The following is a 20,857-nucleotide window of genomic DNA, read 5'->3' as shown; positions in this document are numbered from 1 at the left end:
CTAAAAAATCTTACTGCATGGCACGACTTTCATCTAACTACCATTGATACTTTAACTTGCCACTGGTATTTAACAAAACTGACTCAAGACATGAGTGGTTGCTGATTGCGCAACTCTTAGCAGAAAGAGTCCACGCGCAGGCACCCTTACCGTGAGTATCCATAGTCTGTCCAGACTCAGAGAAGCTACTATATGTGCGTTTGTATGTGTACGCTTGTGTGTGTACCAATAATGATTCAATTTACTCTGTTTTTATTAATACATGTAAATTCTGCTTTTATATAGGTATCCTTGTTGTGGAGAAAATGGTGGACGTGAATGGCAAAAGAATTGACGCAATCTCATTTGGTTCCATATCTATCCGTAACCGCGGAACGATGATAGCTAAAAATGGCCGCCTACCTCGTCTGCTTGTTGGAAAGAATTTACACATTTACCCCGGTGGAATTCTAAAGGCAACTTATCTGTTAGTAAAAGCGCAAAACCTGACTGTTGATGTAATGGGTGTACTCCAAGCCGACGGTACCGGATATCAGAATAAAGGTCAGTATGGATTTAAGACTTAATTAAACCCATGATATTCACACCGGAAAATGTTTTTTGTTTTTGTTTTTTTGTTTTGCTTATCTTGAGAATAGTACAGAGGTAATGCCTAGATGATGAGATCATTATGAACATATACTACACCACCACCAATTTTGTAAGTGGTGTTATATAGTATCTGCTCTGTGTCATGTAACTATCATCATCCTAAGCATTAAAACAAAGGGGGATATAATGCCCGGGAAGATAGACTGACAACGGTACAGATACTACACTATCTCCCCCATTCCCCAAACAGTAATAGTTGGAAATATCATATCATGATCACAGAATATATATTACATTAACCCGCGATAGGAGAGGTTATTCCTGGGAAGATGTTTCATAACAAAATATTAGATATTACACCACTCCTAAAGCGAGGAGGTAATAATCGGGAGATTGTCTTATAACTGTAGAACTGATACTGCGCTGCAATATCTGAATTGAATATTCCAAACGATAATAGTATAGTTTCGTATTTAGATACACAGATACCAATTTCAGTTATTAATAGATATATAATTATATGGTTTTTCAATATATTTTAATCATATTTATGTAAATTAAATGTTAAATGAATTTACGATATTTGTACAGGACGGAACGATAAAATGGTCGCCATACAAAAACTACATGATTCCATTTCCGTTTGATGAAAACCGTTTTTTTTTGTTTTGTTTTGTTTTTTGTTTTTGTTTTTTTGCTGTTGCAGACTGTCTACTAGCTGTTCTGCAGGTGTGTTTCACATTAACACGTTTTTAGAACACGTAGATTCTGAACAAGCCAACTAAAAACTAGTGGGTTGCTATACTAGAAAATAAAGTAAATTAGGAAGAATCGTGTCCTAACTTCATAAATTAAATAATTCTTTGAATAGTTTTACATTTTAATGGTGACTTATTTATCCTCTACGCTACACCTATAAAGTTGAGTTTTTTCTCTCTCTGGCATTGATATTAAAAGCCTACTTTTTCTATTTAAAAATTATTAAAATGAACTTTTTAATATACTTAGTCATTGATAAGTGAGCAACTAGATGAAGGTTAGCTTAAATTAAATATTCATAGCTAAAAGTCGCTTAATTTTTAACCGTTCCTATCCATCTGTCGGTAGCTTACTACTTAAGAGATGAATAACGATTAAGCCTGGCGCGCTAAACTTTTTGGTTTAGATTTTAGTTGATGGTACTCAAGTCATATATATTTTATGGCTTTTGAAATCATTACAATATAATTGGATGATTATCAAAAAAGAATTGCTTCTATGATAACAAATAAGAAATTGCATGGATTAAAATATAATCTTTACTCGTATTTTATGAGCAGGCAACGCCGTCCGGCCTGCTAGTATATTTATAAATATAGAAAAGCTAATAGTATATATCAACCCATATATCATCTCTAAACTTAGAAGCTAATATAATAAAAAGGGTCTACAAAAATCAATCCGATGAACATACATCTTAGAATTTGCTTGTCTAGATAAAATACGGGAAAAGGTTGCAGCCATGTTGAGAGTTTATTTTCCCAAGTCTATTTAAGATTCGATCTCTTAAACAGAAATATTTACTTCGGGATAATTCAATCATGAAACTAGGATCAATAAATCATGAGAACTAGTTTCGTGCCAACCAATACCAATAGTTTAATTGAATCGACGCTCTTCTTGGAAACGTTCGATAAAACGTCGTCAATAAATTGATCCGATGTAGATCAATATCGACGATGCACGATTTTGCAATCAATAAATCGATTGGTTGTTCTTGCGTAATACTTTGTAGCTTTGTTAGTTTATTAATCGAGTTCATATTTGCTTAGTTCAGTTCGGACTTACTTAAGAGTTGGGCTTGAGCCTGTTAGTAGGCATGCGGTTATTACTGTGTGTCAATAACGCGGTTAACGAGGTATTAGCTTGGAGCAACGGATTTGTGTTCTAAGTTAAGTGCAAAGAGGCCGAAAGGTTAAGACTGACAGGTTTCAAACTCGTTGACTTCCTTTGACAACCCGTGCACCTGCATACCTGCACTGTAGCAGGTCGTACCAGGCAGGTCAGTGCGTTTTGAGTTCCAACTGCTACACGGGGGGGGGGGGGTTACCAGCTTCACACATACACCTTAAAATAAATAGGGACGCACATGCGTTTTCTAATCAGTTTACAGTCTACATTCTAGAGTCTACAGTTAAAGTATCTTTTCTTGACTCTGAATCGTTTGAGTGTACGGTTAATTCGCGTGTCAGTGATAAGAAAGAAAGATGAATTTTCTACGAATGTCGAAAAGAAAAAGGAGTGTCGTTTTTGTGTGTGTCGAGAACATTGCAAACTGAAAAAACAGTCAGACATTTGCACGAACATTTAACGGTATTCGGTAGTTCAAAGGAAACTTTAATTCAGCTCTAGAAAAGTATAGTTGCATTTTAAGAAATTATTTTCAAACAGACATGATATGTGCAAATTCTACTTAGCAATTTAATAGAACTATTTGTATGGCTATAAACAGTTAATAATACCAGAGTTGTTCCGAAAGTAAAGCCTCCTATTTTTTAGATAAAAAATGTAAACGTTAAAGACAAACGAAGACGAGAATCGAACCATTACGAATATCCAGGTCGTTCATACCATGTTGGAGCCTTAAATTACCTCTTGTCGTTGATATCGTGGTCCAGTTTTATCCACTTGCATTAATGGTTGGGCTCAAGACAACGCACTCTACTTTAATAACTCAGAATATCTAGCGATTGATCACAAGGGCATTCACTTCAACTAAAAGTCTCGCCACGATCAGCTCTATCTACGGTGTATTTTTGTTGTTTTTATTCGAATCGTGTATGTTTTCTTTGCTGAATATTTATACAATCTCCAATGTGATTTGAATATATGAATTCCGATAGTGTAAATAAAATAGTATGAAAAATGATATTGCTTAATATATAAATAGTTGCATTTTAAGAAATTATTTTAAAATCAACATATGTACAAATTACACCAAGCAATTTAATAGAAACTTCTTGATAGCTATGAACAGTAAATAATACGAGAATTGTTCCAACAGTAAGGCCTCTTATTTTTAAACTCCCAAACTAAAATGTTGAAAAGCTACGAAGCAATTTTTTGTGCTACAGAATTTAATTTCTACATAATCACCACTATTCTTAATGAACTTTTGTCAGCCTCTTTTGATGTCAAGTTCGGTGCGCTCTTTGTCACTCAAATTTCTGTCACCACTCAGAAATCGACGAACTCATTCCCTAAGAATGCTGACATCAACTGCATTGGCTTCATGACACTTTAACAGACCTCGCTGAATGTTGATCGGTTCAATATTTTCAGCATGAAAAGACTTCGATCACATATCCCAGCTTCTAAAGCACGTCCATGACAGTGTTCGCTTTCTTAGATTCTCACACCGTCAATATCTGCGACAGAGAGATGAAACTTTCAGATCATGAATGCATAAGTTCAGTCATCATAATAATGCAAATTTTAATTCCCTCTGATGCATTAGGCATTAATATTGGAACATCACTAGTAACAGAACAATGAAGGATATTCCTAAGAGATATTTAATGAGGGTATACGTTTTTTTGGGGGGGGCATGTTAGTTCGAACTATTAGGTTGGTGCAAAAATAATGCCGTTTTTTATATATAGATCAATGTCAAAAAACACATTTTACACCAACCTAATAAAATATGAAAGATGAAATTAAAGCAGGATCGAAAGTTGATGAAGAAAAGCATTATGACATGGGGGGGGGCATCCTTAAAAGTTGAATCTAATTTAATAATGGGAAGAAATTCAAAAAATATTTTTAAAGTTTATTCACTACAGACAAGGTAGATTAACAAAGATAGGATACAGATTTCTAGCATGATATTTGTGCACATTACATTTAAATTGCTGCTATTGGTTAGGTCAATGAAACAGTGAGCAAGTGTGAAATTAGAAAAGAAAGCGATACGAGAAAAGAATTTATAAGAGTAGAGTTTTTTTCGATATTTGTAACTTATACAGTGAGGGATTTTGTCGAGTTTGTTATGTTACACTTATAGCGTTTGCCGGGGCACATTATAACATGGTGCATATAAGCGCGTGAGAAAGATATCAGCAGCAGCGAAGGATGGTTTGCGGAGAGAGTCTAAAAATGCATATGCAATCTAGGAAGTTTCCACGAGAAGAGAAAGAAAAAGGAGAGAAAAGGCACCACGTGTTCGCAGCATAAGCAAAGTGCGCGTTCGGAGAAAATGAACATGTAAATTCGAGGATGAGAATGGGCCGGCTGTGGCCGACATGCGGTTGGAGGAAGAAGAAAAGTGTCACCGGGCGAGATGGGTGATGGCGAGAGACTTTTAAGTGATACAGAGACGGGAAAGTAACTGTAATAATTTTTTTCTAAAAAAAGAAACAATGCCGACCCGGATTTTTATTTATTTATTTACAGTTTAATTTTATGAATTATTAAAGCAAAGTGTAATGACCACGTTAGAACATTCTGCAGAATTATTTGTAAAAACTTATGCAGAACATCGGCTTGGGACAGAGGATGAAGCTTGGTTAGAAATCAATTAACGACAGTGTGATGAAATAATTCGGATAAATTTTACAGCATTGTCAGATTTTTATATAAATACATTTTGAATCATAGTAAATAAAAAAAATATTAATTAAAATAGTTTAAATCACATCAGCCATCCTAATCAAACCACGCATAAAAACACATTTGTCTTAAATGTATTTTTAAAATAATATTCTTAACTTTAATGCATAATTGTTTATAAATTCCTTTTTTCTTTTAGATGGTCCTGGTGCTGGTTACATAATTGGACCTCATGGCACAGGTGCTAGTTATGGCGGCGAAGGTGGTTCTGAATCTGAGAAAGAACCCACAGCTCAGGCCTACGGATCGTTCAGTGCGCCAAGACATTTGGGTAGCGGTGGAGGTGATGGAAAAGAAGGAAATATTATTCATAAAGGTAACAGTAACACTTAGAATATTTTTTTTTACACAGTGATCACCACTTATCAAGTCCCGGAAGCCACTCGGGGATAAGGGTTATTGCAAGTACATTATGTTAGTGTGGAGATTTGATGAAGTATTTACCCAATACACTATCGGAATATAAGCGGAATATTTTCTAAACAATATTTATGAAGATAATAACGGAATATGTAATTAGTAAAATGCTATCATTAATTTTAATAATAATTTACCAAGTTTTATATATTCGCTCCGGCCGGTCATCCAATGTGCTTTTCAGTCTATGTAATTTCTAAAATAAACGTTTGTCACCGTCTTGATATACATACACAGCTGGATTATAAAATATTTTGTTTATTCTAAATTACGACCTTTACGATTTCAGTATGATGGTTGTGACATCAGTGAAAGCGCGTGGCGGGGGTGTGATGAGGATGTTTTGGCAGCTTGCCCTCGTGATTTGGCGAACTCTCTTTCGTTGTGTTGTTTGCTTTCTGTTGTTGATTTATATAAGCATTCTTTCATTCTGGAATGTTTAATTTCCCATTACTTTTGTTCTACTTCTTTGACCGATATTTTTCTCATATATTTCTGTTCAAATTATGCATTTCAATAGACAATGGTGAAAGCCTCGCATTCATCAAATGGAATCAATTTGCGTGTGGGCAACCCATCGAATGCCTCAAATACTTCTCTTCCAAATATCAAGCACAGACTCCTAATAAGCTTATCAAAACATTGGAATACATTTTAATAATAATAATAATAGTAATAATAATAATTTATATTTTAACACTCAATTTTTTTGTCCATTTGTTTGTCTGAAAATTACACTTTATCACATTAGAATCGATTAGAGAAAGTGCCATGTAAGGGGTAGACGTGTTAATAATATTAAAAAAAGAACAGACGACTAGCGAGAAATATACCATGAAATATTTATATCTGTATAGAGTAATTGACGCAATATCACATTATTTATCGATTATATTACATTTTAATTGTACTGGTTTTGGCCAATAAGTTATATTAATAAAATAGATTTTTTAACTAAGTGTTGAACTTCTACTATTATTATTATAACCACTATTACGACCATTGCTATTACTGCTATTACTAGAAAGAGAAGCAGTGGGTAGGAGTAATGACACGACTCCAAGGGACCAAACGTTGCCTGGATATATTAGACAATTACTATCATCTGTGTTTCCCCAAACTATCAGTTCTGCTACATGAAATAATTGTAGAATGTTTGAGAAGAAAGTGACATTTTTATACAATACTATTTCGGTGTTAGATATACTGCGCATATTTTTAGTCACGTGGTTTTGAATTACAACAGGCACTGAATCTGTGTCGCCATATTGTATTTTGGCTTTTGCAGTGGCTGTACTGTATGGATTAATTGAGAACCGCGAATGATTTACAATACTTAATAATATTTTTTTCGAATTTACCGCACGAAATTCGCTTTAAATTTATATTGTTTGCACCACCTTTACATGTGAACACGGGGGGAGCGAATCACAACTCAGAATTGTTACCTTTACAACTAAGTATTAACCTTATCTTAACTAACCATTTCATCTCTAGTCCTAATTAATTATATGGTCTTAGTAAACCAATCAAGGTATTTTATCTCTCTTTACCTCTCCCGCTATTTGAAATCTAACAGTGGTTTTGATTAGACCTAACTCATTCAAAACGAGACATGGAAACGTAATTACTTTAAGAACAGTCGATTGTGCATAATTAAGATATATAAAAATGGATAGGTCAACTGGTAGAAATTGAAAATGTAAAATGGTGTAGCTAATCTTGTATGAAAAATGCATTTCTTTTTCTTTCTTTTCTTCGTAGGCGGATTTGGAGGCGGAGTTCTTGAATTCCAGGTCAATGACACGCTGAAAGTCGATGGCAGAGTATCAGCCAACGGTGAAAGTGGAAGCCACCCTAAATTGGCGGGTGGTGGTTCTGGTGGCAGCATTTTTATTTCCACTAAAATCCTCGACGGAACTGGAACATTTGAGGTATGCCATTACTGAAAAAGGATATCTTTCTCTTCTGTCCATATTTCTAATAGCTTCCAATGTAACTGTGATTATGAGAAAACCATAAAAAATCAAGTGAATTCACAAACAACTTCATAGGAGGTGTCCAAGGATTGACGTCTAAAGTAGAATTTTGCAAAAATAATTTTAGTTAAGTTGTTCGCTGAAACACATTTTTTAAAGAGTTACTTCTAAATTTGAAAAATAAGCAGATCTTTGTCATAAAATATTTTTTTAAATTACTGCGATTGATCCGTATAATCTAAATTTCTCTCTCTCTCTCTCTCTCTCTCTCTCTCTCTATATATATATATATATATATATATATATATATATATATATATATATATATATATATGAGTTAATAAAATAGATGATTAGTTTGCTTTACCATATATCAACCCGTTTCGGGTTATTTACTGTTAAATTCATCTATTAAATTTATGTAAAAGTATTTATATTTCAATATTATGAATAAATATTTGAAGAGATACGCCATCAAATATTTTTTAATGATATTTTGTTTGATTGTTTTGTAGTAGGAAAATTGTTGTTTTTGTCTTTGGCTTTACGGAACATAATTGACTTTTTTTTATAGAAAGGAGTGACAATATAACCAAGTACGCCAGACAGAACCTAAAGACTCAACTCAATAGAAGTTCTATATGTCTACACAGTTACAAGCGTAGTCCTAGATGGTTCGGCTCGGACGTCCACAAAAGTCCTGTGACACAGTCTCAGTGGCTTTCACGAAACCAGTGCTGATAGAATATTGAGTGCAGCAGTTTGACGATCTTTTCTCTCTTCTTCTCCCGCTGAAAAAGATCATTCAACTTGGTTGTTTTTCTTTAAATTAACTTGCAAATAATAATAATAATAATAATAATAATTCGGGGAAGGTCTGGGGCGGTGGACAGTCTCCCTCCGGGGTCAACAGGCTTAAAACTTGAGCTCAAAACTGATTTTCTCTGCTCTACGCTCTACATCCCCTTATGTACGAAGGGGTGGTGTGCGTCGGAGCGAACATGGGTTTTCCAACCCTTGCTCGCTACGTCACACTCTGGTTCGCACTAATTATATAATCAGCCACCGCCCCATACATATATACAATTAGGTAAATTTTCACAAAAAAAAAGCTCTCATCTACGATTTTCTTATGCACCTGACGATTTTTGTTGACCCCGGGTCAACCTTTAGCTCAAATGATCGGTTAGATACATCCAAATAATCGTTTTTACAGCAATAGTGTTTATATTTTAATCCGTTATATTTTAATACGTTATATTTAAATACGTTATATTTCAATACATTATATTTCAGTGCGTTATATTTTAATACGTTATATTTCAATACGTTATATTTCAATGCGTTATATTTTAATTATCAAGCACGTGACAAACAAATAATACAAACAAACAATAAACATATATTGCTGATACACACGTTACACCGAAACAAAACTTGCATGAAAAAGCAATACAAAATGTGTGCTGACAAGCAAAATATATACACGCCAGGCAGACAAGAAACAAAAACTGAAAACAAACAAGAGGCAGACAGTTTGAGCTGATGAGAAGCATAAATTACTGAGAGGCAATTAATAGGCAATGCTCACAAATAGGACAGTGATAGTGTCAGAATGGATAAAACACAGAAATTACTGAAGCAATTCAAAGAGATGGCAAATTGTATTTTGAATTACGGTTAGACTGAAGATTGAACTCCCTTGCGAACCGTTGCGTAATGGATAAAGTACATGGTTAAATCCAATTGTAAATCGCACTTTTCTGTAGGCTGAAATGTTTATCCTCATTACATTCGATACTTAAAATAAAATTGCGAATTACTTAAGACGTCTACCCGGTCATGGCTCACGGAAGGAGAGTGTGCAATCTACGTTGAATAGAAAAATATTTCCGTTTGAAATTTCTTGCAGATTTCTGAGTTGGACAGAAAGATTCCCGAATTCAAAATAATACACTGGAAGACTGTTTTATCAAATGAAATGTTTAAATAACATTTAAAATTGCGGACAATAGTTTAGACATATTAATAATAGGGATGATTTTGCCAATAGAACAGTGTGAATATATGCTAATCGTAGTTACTGAAATGCAAATATAAATTAGTGTAACTTTTCGATAACATTTCACAAAACGTTTTCTACGTAATAACGTCAAAGGGATAATGTAACATAGCGCTGACGCGCGTATGCAAATGCAGACGAAATGTGAGATGAGGTCGCCATAAGAAAAAGATTATGAATATGATGATTACGTTAGAGACATGGATGACGTTCAACAACACATGAGAAGATGATCACATTTGAGACGTAGATGGCGCTCGAGATGATACTGGTCAGAAAAGACGATTCCGTGAGATATGTCACAGCCATAACGAGAAGTCATGCGTGGCGGGATAATAAAGAAATAAATGTCGTTGTACAACAAAAACGGCGAGTTAAAGTTCTTTCCAATTCTTTGTCTAATTTGCGACTGAGGTTAAAACGTATTGGGTAACCTTAAAATAAAACCGAAGTAAAGGTAGAAATAAAAATACGCAGGTATAGTACCAACACTGCTGAAAATCTATAAACTATTAACAAAAGATATATTCAAGGTTTAGTTGGTGAATGGAAAGTATAATCTAGTTTAATTATAATGAAAATAAACTATTTTAATTCTGCTTTGTCTTTATTTCTACACTGTCCGCCTCTTTTTTTTCCACAAATGTTAAACAAAGTTATACGCATCATAAATCGATTAGGGCAGACTAATGCAAAAGTGCTTTTCATATTTGTGATTGTTTTTATCTTCATGAATTGCATCTTCTGCTTGGTGCGGATTGCGAACCAACGTAACCTATTTTTCGCCATTCCTTCCGATCCAGGGCAAGTTGGTTAATGGACGCTCAATTGCTGGGAGATGTCCAATCAAAATCATTTGTTCTCCACCTTCTCCTTGGCTTTCCTCTGCTTATTTCGCCTTCTATCATACCTTTAAGGCATAACTTTGACAGGCCAGTGGTTGATAGCTTGACATTGCCAAAATGTTTAAGGGTTTTATTTTTTAGTTTATCAAATAGAAGGGATTAAGAAAGAAGTTTTTTCGATCAGGCCATGTCACGTAATGAAACGTATTACGTTATTTGGAAACACCGCAATATGATTGGATAGTTGTTTAGTCCCTGTGATACAATTAAGGCCATATAAAACTACTGGGAGGAGATAAATTAAATAAAGTTTTATTTTAACAGTTATCGGCACCCTTGTGAGTTTTAGAATGGTGCTGTGTTTTTGGAAAGCCATTTTAGAAAGATTGGTTTTATAATAATGTGTAATCATATGACCATATGGGGTGAGATCACGTGTTATAAACCATGGTATGTTTTGGAGACGTATTTTTTCTATTTTTTTCACTTGATGTCTATTTGAGCAGCAATTTAGCTTTTTCATACTTCTGCTTAACTTTATACATTTCGCGATTTGCAAAATGTTACATAACAGCATATAAAGTCTTTATATTTCGCTCATTAGATACGTCATTTAATCAACAGTTGAATAATTTCATTTATGCAGTTAAAGAAGAGTTCATACCATAGTCTGTTTCTTTCCGTTCCTCTATTGTTGTGTGCCCTTTGAGTTGATTTTCGGGTTGCATTGTTGTTCTCTCTATTCCATACTTGTCTGCCATGAACAGTTCTTCAGGCGCAAACAAAAATGGAAACGCCAACTCTTCTGTGTTTTTGATGCTGATAGGTTTATTGTGCTTCGGAAATGCATCGCCAAGTACTCTTTGCTAACCACTCATCTTAGGGAGGAATCATGTCAATTTGATGAGCTACATCTTTACAGTGCGTTGTTGCTTACTCGATTCTAAGAACAAAACTGTAACCACTTACCTGATATTATGACGTCACAAACAAAGTATAAATCGCGGCGTATCATATGAGTATCGATTGATCCATCAATGATTCCGTCCAGTCTCGAAAGACAAAGGATACTCCCTGCAGGAGCAGTTGCGTGTGTAATTGTGAGCCAAGGGTAGCCAATCCCTAACCACACCTTCTCCTGAATCGACACTGTTTGGGTCCAGTGGCAAGGAGAAGACCAGGACGACTAGAAACAATGCCGAGATAAGCGGAGATCACATACAGCACCTGGAAGTCCCAAATGGTCACCCATTTAGTACTGGCCAGGCTCAACGTTGCTTAACCGGTGATCCAGATGGAACCGGTGTGTCAACGTGATTATGCCGATGAGTATGAAGTACTTGTCAAACAAGTTTGTGATAATTCACTATTCAACAAATTTGTAGAACCGAAAAGGAGCCCGTTTCTAAATATATGCAGAAGCTAATTTCTGTTCGCTCGCCATCATAGGGCTCTATTACATAAAAAATTTTCTTTGCGAATATTTATTTATTAGATATCAGGAAACTTTTACTTTTGGTCACAACAGTTGCAAAGGATCATACTATCATGGAAGCAAGATGTTTTACCAGTATTGTCTCTGGCACTTGCCAATGTTGCGTCAAGAGTAAACTTTGTATTACCATTTTACGTCATCCGCCTTAACTAGGTTGTTTACTTATTCCTTTCTAAACGATGCATACTATACAGATCTTTGCGTCAACCCGTGATTTTTAAATTATTTATGTGATTTACGTATTTATGCATGTGTGATACTTTAATAATATATTTATGTGCTTTTGTTTTAATATTTTTATAATTTTGTTTTATGGGATGGCGTATCCTATCGAATGCCAGACATCCACCCACACTTTCAATCAATCCAACCGAGGGATCTCTTTAAAATTATTACCGTTTCTTTGGATGCAATTGTTTGTATTACGTTTGCATTTGGTTTACTATAATTACTGGAATGAGGGAAATCTAAAGATTCCAGTTTCTTTTCATATCGTACATAAAGCCTTGACATGACCTTTATGCATGTATGCATGTATGCATGTATGTGTGTGTGTGTGTGCGGTATGCGTGTATGTGTGATCTTTTCATTTTCTATGCGTGTGTTTTTGTACTTGCTCTTAATATGCGCTCGTTGTAATTGAAGGTGTAAATCGTATAGAAAAGTAGATACTTAAAACGTAGAATACAATATGTATAGATATCACACCAACGTACACTTATGATACGTCGATGACAAGTGAAAACAGAACTATTATTTTTCAATTAATTATTTATTATCTTCTGTGTATATTATCAAATTAATATATGACGTTCGCCAATAATTCATAGTAAAGGTTATCTTAATTAAATTGTAATTTCTAATTACATTCCCATGTTTTCATGATATTGAAAAAGTGGCATTTATTAATTATGAGAACATTTTTTATTATTTAATTTTATTAACGATTAATTCTCCTTTTTAAATAATCAATAATTCTGCCAATTTTCAAACTTACCAGATTGTTTTGATCCCATTCGTGATAGTCATAAATTAAATGGATCGGTTTCAAAATTGGTAAACCAAAATCTACAACACCTAACTTGATGCAGCTTAGTGGAACTAACAAAAAATCGTAACTTATTTTTACAAAGGCCTGGGAGCCACTCGAGGATAATGATTAAGGAGTGTACGACAGTCAATGGGATAATCTCATAATAATCGCTAGTAGTGGAAATTTGGTGAATTGGATTTCTTAAGGAGACGGCTCATCAATAACTTGTTTACATCGGACTTGAAGACGAGCATATTGTACTCAGCTGAAAAGCAGGTAAACGGAAGAGAGTTCCACTGGCGTGCAATTCTAAGAAAGAAGATTTGTTCATAGAATATACGAAAACGTTTAGGCACAGATAAAGAGTGGGGAAAATTCTTGACAATTGTGTCTGATAGATGAGATCGTTTTTCGTGAAAGTTTGGCAAAGGAGGAGACCATAGAGCACTTTACATGAAAATAATGATAGAAATTTACGATGGTTTCTGTTTATTTGCTTCGCCACGATTACAGCGTTTAACCGAAATTTGTTTTTTGAATGTGAGAAAAATCCAGCCGCTCCTACCCAGAAACGAAACCCTGTATTGTAGTTTTTTTTCAATTTGTATCGTAGGGCATTATGATACAACAAACATATTTACGATATTTAATTAATAGACTTCAGAAAACTTGTACTAAAGGTCACAGCTGACGGCAACCTGTGAAAGAGATCACACTCCCATAAAAACGATGTTTTTTACCAAGGTAGAGGAATTGTAGTTTTCTGGGTCCAAATCTTTCCATTAAACACTTATCTTTGACTAGCTTTTGACCTTGAGTTATATTTTTTAGTTTATAAAATGGGTTTATACCTTGTCTAGAGAGATTTCACAGATAAAAACAAAACATACAAACCTATTTTGTTCAGCTGGATATTTCCTTAACTAAACTAGCGCAGCATCAGAACAGGTACTTTCCTTTTTTTTTAACCTACCGACCAATGATAATCCATAAATGTCCTTATTTTGTTCATATGTTTCTGAGACAGACTATTTTACTTCGGTTTAAATTATTTAGCTGCTGTTGATGTTGTCTAAACGGTTAATAACTAGGATTGACAACCTGGGTGCGCCAAGTCAAAATTCAGTTTTCTTTTTTATAGAACACTTTCACTTAGTGATCTTGGTAGCTTCTACGCGGTCTTTCCTGTAAGTACTCGATGTCTTCCTAGAAAGGATTCTAACTAGAAAGATATCGTACAAACGAATGCCAAAAAAAATTGTCTGAATCATTCGAGTGATCATAACAGCAGAAAAATTGTCATCATCGTACATAATTTTATTTGGGTTTTCAAGTAAAATTCTTATAAATAAACGTGTTTTTTATACAGTACGAAGAAAATATCCAAGAATATAAGAAAAGCATTTGTAAAATATTGTTTGAAATGAAAATCTTTAAAATATAACAAATACATTACAAAATTCAACCTATATTACAAGATAAAGTATATATTACTGTTACATAGTGTTCTCATTGAAGTTCTCACTAGGGTTATCATAGAGGGGCACCAAATTGACGTTTGGTGTATAACATAAAAGGATTCCGTGTTCGTATGATTGTCTCTACTATAACGGGTTGTGTGTTTGATTATCATTAAGGGAATCGTGTGTGTGACATGTATTTTCAGAACCTACCTCTGCTTCTTCGATGTTGGACCATCTGGAAATTTCTCATCCTGGAGGGAGACTTGATACCTGTTTTTAGATGAAGATTCAATCACTCCAAGACAAGGAATTAGTTTTATAGTTTTTATTTCACTTTCTCCAGATGTCCTGCAGAAGGTGGAAGTGAAATCGGCCTGTGTGGGTTCTTCTTCTACACACGTCAGCGTTCGTCCCCCCCCCGGGGAGAGGAGGAGACAACGGGAAGCCGTCCGTTGTCTTCTGTGTCCAAATCAAATCTCCCCGATCTAGCCAACCTGACCACGTCACTCATACGTAATCTGGTCAGCTGACCTTCGGTTCTGGTAAACGTGTTTACACTCCACGTTTACTCACCTCTCTCTCTCTCTCTCTCTCTCTCTCTCTCTCTCTCTTCTGTAACATTACAAGAACAAGTTTATATTACTAGAACAACTTGTGTAAATATGTAAAAAAAAAACTGTGATAATTTAAATTAAAAAAATGTGATTTTGTCAGTAAATCTAAGATCTATCATGATTAGCGATTTTCTTATGATTTATTGACGGCAAATTTATACGTAGGAAATACAACGAAATCAAAGAAAATGATGATCTTTATGAGAAATTAAGGGAAAACATTAAGTTTGTGAATTTAAAAATAGTATATATCTATATTTTATAGCAGATGAGATTTTAGAATTTAAAAATGTGGATCCTTTTTTCATATAAATTTATTAAAATGATCCCACGTTTCTAGGACATATAAACTTTTTGGGAAAAGTAACTAATCTTTAATATATGTCTAACCTCAAGTCTGACTCGTAACGTCGTAAAATCACATAAAATCTCCTTAAAAAGTAAAACATGTAGAATTTATCTCCCATGGTAATATATATATATATATATATATATATATATATATATATATATATATACATATATATATATATATATATATATATATATTTAACAGTCTTGCGTCCTAAACCGTTAAAAAGCCTTATAAATAAGAGTGTTACATTACATTAAATTAGGCAGCACTTATATATATATATTTACATTTGCATATATATATGCATATATATAAATGCATATATATAAATGCATATATATATATATATATATATATATATATATATATATATATATGAGTTACTTATGTAAAAAAATATGTGAGGGGAAATTATAACTGGCTGAATATTTCTGCATTTGTTGATGCGGATGAGGCAATAGCTGGCAGTTTATTTGAATTCTACAAATGTAAGAAAAGGGCGATAACTAGTATTAAGCTAGACTTACTAGTCTTATCTAGCTTAATACTAGTTATTCTCGAATACGACAAAAGACACACGAAGAAGGTCGAAACGTGGTAACAATAACTTCTGAGATGAGAATAACTGCCCGAATAATCCAAATAACACAAATTATCCTCATCTAAACTATTTAAAATTATAAACTAGAATATAGACCTAGTGCTTTTTAAAACACATCTTTACAGTAAGGGGAAGTAACTCTTTGTGACAATTCATTTTTTTAATCTGTATGCATTAAAAATTGGGAATATTTTTAGCTCAGTTCTGCGACCATTATAAGTTTCTCTTAGAAAAATATCTTCTGATTTTATGTTGTAAATATATAAGTTTAATTAACTTTAATTCCTCATCAGTAAAGTGTTAATACTTTATTTATCCATTCATATTGAATGTTATTTTAGACAATCTAACAGATTATATGTTATTTATTATAAATAATTTCTATCTATGAGTAATGAATGTATTATTTAATTATCGTTCGCTGAGATATGTTATACGTCTTTCGTTATATCGTTGAATTACGTTTATTGTTTAGATATGAGATTATTTTTTTGAATTAAATTAATCGTCGGGGGGGGGAGATAACTGTTGTGACCATTTTATGGAGTGGTGTGAATAGAATTATATAGTTTTATGTAATTATTAATCATGAATTCGTTCATCTAGTGGTAATTTATTTCAAATTCTTTTAGAAACCATTATTAATGGAGTTATCATTTATTAATCTATATATCTATAAAAGTGAAAATTTGTGTGTGTCTCTAAATCAAGACATTAGTCGATAATAAGCCACATTATACCAAGCAAAAACAGGGCTTAAAATACCAGATTACAACGTGAGTACACAAATTGGTATGTAAATTGGACACGTAAATTAAAAGCTGTTTCATGATTTAAAATGGGCACAATCTCTTATGCAGATAATACGAAATGATATCCTCTCTTTTATTTACAAAATTATTCTTATAATCAAAAGGATTCTCATCGCAAGACAATGCAAAATTTATATTATAATTTTATCATATTTTATTATAATTCTTTATTCTGAATATTATTATTATTTGTATATTATATATTATCATTTTATTATTATTATTATTATTATTATTATTATTACATATGTTTTATTTTTGTACCTTAATTTTATTTAAAAAATCATTTTTTGTTTTATACTATTTTGTAAATTTATGTTCTTATTGCCATTTGTTCCTTTATATAAATATATATGTGTGTGTATGTGTGTGTTTGTATGCGTGTGTGTGTGTGTGTGTAAAAAAGGAAAAAACAAAGTCATACGTTCATCAATGTTTCGCTTTATTGTATTGTATCTTTTTCAAGTCAATAAAGACGAAACGTTGATGGACGTGAAACTTGGTTTATTCCTTTTTTATCTCCCCATCTTGTCTATATATATATATATATATATATATATATATATATATATATATATATATATATATATATATATATATATATATGTCAGGTCATGTTATATGCTACTGGTACCATGTAACCCAGTACTACCTGCCTCATGGTCGGGTCACCGGCGACTAAACTGGTTCCTCAACCAGACTTGTTTAGTGAGGAGGGTGGCTAGTCTCCCTGAAGGATTAAAAACAAGACCTTCCAAAGAGTTAATGAACCCTTTTTCTGAGTCAACGGCCAACTAGCACCGTGTGTTTGTGTGTATGTATGTGTTTGTTGGGGTGGAGAAGGCGCCCGTAAGCCGTGGTGAAGGCAACCTTTCCAGGAGAAGCAAATCTCTGATTTAAAAAACCATAAACCGGGAGACCAGTACCCGCATTTAGCTGGTCTGCTGTTTAACTTGTTGCTCGCTATCTTGCTCTTTTTTTGCTAGATCTCAACATTTTGAACATAGAGAGAACTTAGCTCTCGTACAAAGCTAAGACTCTGTAACACCATCTGTGTACAGATACTCCGTCAGGCATTTGTCTATAAAAATGGTCCTGTGGCGATGGAAGTCATTTTTGGGCTCATGGACTTTAAGTGTCTACAGAGCAAAGTTTATTTTAATGTGTCAATACTTTAAAACAATCTTGCTCAGAATACTGTGAATATATAATAAGCTCAATAGGTATATTTCTCCTAGAGCTATATTAATATTGATTATAAAGATTAATAGTTATAAATTATGAATCAGTTTCAATAGTTTCAACAATGTTGATTCAATTTGTTTTTTCCTGTTGAAACTGATTCATAATTTATAATTATTCATCTTTATAATCAATATTAATATATATATATATATATATATATATATATATATATATATATATATATATATATAATTCTGTGTTTTAATTTCCTCATCTCTGGGATTCTCCTCTCTCTCTCTCTCTCTCTCTCTCTCTCTCTCTCTCTGTATATATATATATATATATATATATATATATATATATATATATTGCGCCAGGACGTAAATCTTTTCTGCTTTTTGTCTAGAGGAATATGTAACCCACTGGGAAATTTTCGTTAAACATGAATCTAGGAGAAGTAAAAATTATGATGGAAAACCTGAGGTCTACTGTCTGTTCGGTCTTAGAAGCAGCTATTACTGAGATTAGCAGTTGTATTAAAAAGTGTGGCCGATTACACATAAAGCCATAAACAATTCATATGTGTTAATTTTCGAGCAAATTATTGTTGTGGCGGACCTCATGCGTATTATTATTATTATTATTATTATTATTATTATTATTATTAGTAGTAGTAGTAGTAGTAGTAGTAGTATTGTTAGTATTATTATTGGTAGTAGTAGTAGTAGTAGTATTGTTGTTGTTATTATTATTATTATTATTATTATTATTATTATTATTATTATTATTGGCTCACGTGGAGCTTTCACACAAGTCAACAAACGATCTGATTGGAGACCTGTGGTGTTCTCTGGAAGCTGAGTGACAACAAGTCTCCCAAGACGTCCAGTTCTCTCCTCCTCCTTCGATAGCATTTGCAAATAAATTTGCATCATCGCAACAGCCGCTTACCATTGATTTATCGCTGGCAGCTGCCATTGGTTTATACTGGAATTTGAGTGGCACTAAGCCTCCCCAAGATCTCAGTTCTCTTCACACTTGTCCAGAGGAGGTCTGGCCAGTGCTCCCTCCTCGGTCTTTCCATCCTCCTTAACCCTTCCCAGCTCTTTGGTATCACTTTTCTATTGGGGGAACGGTGGTGAAACAATGGGGGGAATGCATGATGGGGGTGTAGAACGTGTAGTTCTGCAGCTTCGGTGTTCTTCATTCCCTGAACGCTTCTTCGTTATATTGTCTTGTGTTATTCTCCGGATTCAAGTGTTTTCCTTAATATTTCAGCCGTTTTCATTATCATTAGGCGTTGTACTTTTGCAGCTATTCCTCTGATTCCAATTTCTGCCATTCTTTTTTCCAGATTTTTCGGAATTGTTCCTAGTGCTCCTACTATTACCGGTACTATTTTGATTTTCTTCATCATCCAAATCCCTTTTAACTCTCTGGCTAGTTTTGTGTATTTGCTTCGTTTCTCCTTTTCTTTCATACTCACCCTGTGGTCAGCTGGGACAGCAAAGTCTACGATTTGACAGGATTTTTCTTTCTTGTTAATTATTACGACATCTCGTCTTCTTGCTTGGAGGGGTTTGTCCGTTTGTATGTCTATGTCCTATACGATTTTGTGGTACTCGTTTTCGAGTGCTGTTACGGGTTTATGCTTGTACCATTTATCTGTACGCTCAAAATGCAGGCGTTTGCACAATTCCCAGTGCACTGCCCTCCCCACTTGGTCATGCCTGTTTTTGTATTCCTTTTAGGCCAGTTTGCTCAATTATTATTATTATTTTGTCGTCATTGACAAAGTCTAAAGAAACTGGCAAATTATAGACCTCAGTACCCTGGGATAGGAATGTGAGAGAGAAAGAGGACGAGAAGTGGAGAAATTATGCTCCATTGGCCTTGGAGATAAGACTTATACACGTTGTTAAAAGACAAATAATTCCGGTCGTAGTTGGTATACTAGGAGTAGTATCAAGTCGTCTTAGAGGACAATTGAACAAACTACAAATCCCCGATGTTTTAGGTATACTTCAGACCTCTGTTATTGTAGCTACCACCAACATCCTTAGAAAAACCCTTGATTTTTGAAGCTCGTGGTTTGGAGCCGGGATTAAGGGAAATCTTCTGGAAATGAATCCCGTCCCTTTTCAGAGAGACGATGATAAACGAAATCATTATTATTATTATTATTATTATTATTATTATTATTATTATTATTGTTTTTATTGTTGTTGTTATTATTATTGTTGTTGTTATTGTTGTTGTTGTTGTTATTGTTGTTATTATTATGAAACAAGGAATTGTCTTACACATATCGGCCAAAGGCGACAACAGCAGCGGAGTTTTAAAAAATAGCAAACGAAACAAGTAAGAGTTTCCAACCGAAATTTTAATTTGATCTTGAAATACATGGTTAAACAAGGAATTGTCTTACACCTGTTCGGATGTTTTATGTTTCTTTTTTGTGTACATTTTTTCCGGCCAAAAGCGACATCAGCGGCGGAGTTTAAAAAATAGCAAACGAAACAAGTAAGAGTTTCCAACCGAAATTTTAATTTGAACTTGAAATTCATGGTTAAACAAGGAATTGTCTTACACATGTTCGGATGTTTTATGTTTCTGTTTTTGTGTACATTTTTTCCGGTCGTCAGCAACATCAGCGGCGGAGTTTAAAAATAACAGAGGGGGAAAAGTGTTTCTCACTGAAATTAAAATTTAAAACTTGAATTCACGGTTAAACGAGGAATTGCCTTTCACATGTTTG

At 33.8% G+C, this 20,857-nt stretch overlaps 1 protein-coding gene across 1 annotated transcript in view; it reads left to right on the top strand.

Moving 5' to 3' along the window:
• Positions 1–20,857, top strand: part of LOC145249431 (uncharacterized) — a 911,941-nt gene that overhangs the window by 426,100 nt on the left and 464,984 nt on the right. Inside the window, exons 54-56 of the mRNA XM_080110989.1 lie at positions 286–543; positions 5,378–5,554; positions 7,420–7,589. Coding sequence (XP_079967115.1) covers positions 286–543; positions 5,378–5,554; positions 7,420–7,589 — 605 coding nt within the window. The remainder of the gene's footprint in view (positions 1–285; positions 544–5,377; positions 5,555–7,419; positions 7,590–20,857) is intronic.

Source organism: Euprymna scolopes, chromosome 28, assembly GCF_053919585.1.
Source record: "Euprymna scolopes isolate OS-2025 chromosome 28, ASM5391958v1, whole genome shotgun sequence".
Classification (NCBI taxonomy): Eukaryota; Metazoa; Mollusca; class Cephalopoda; order Sepiida; family Sepiolidae; genus Euprymna; species Euprymna scolopes.
Note: the sequence above shows the minus strand (reverse complement) of the source record. Positions and strands in the feature narration are given on the sequence as shown.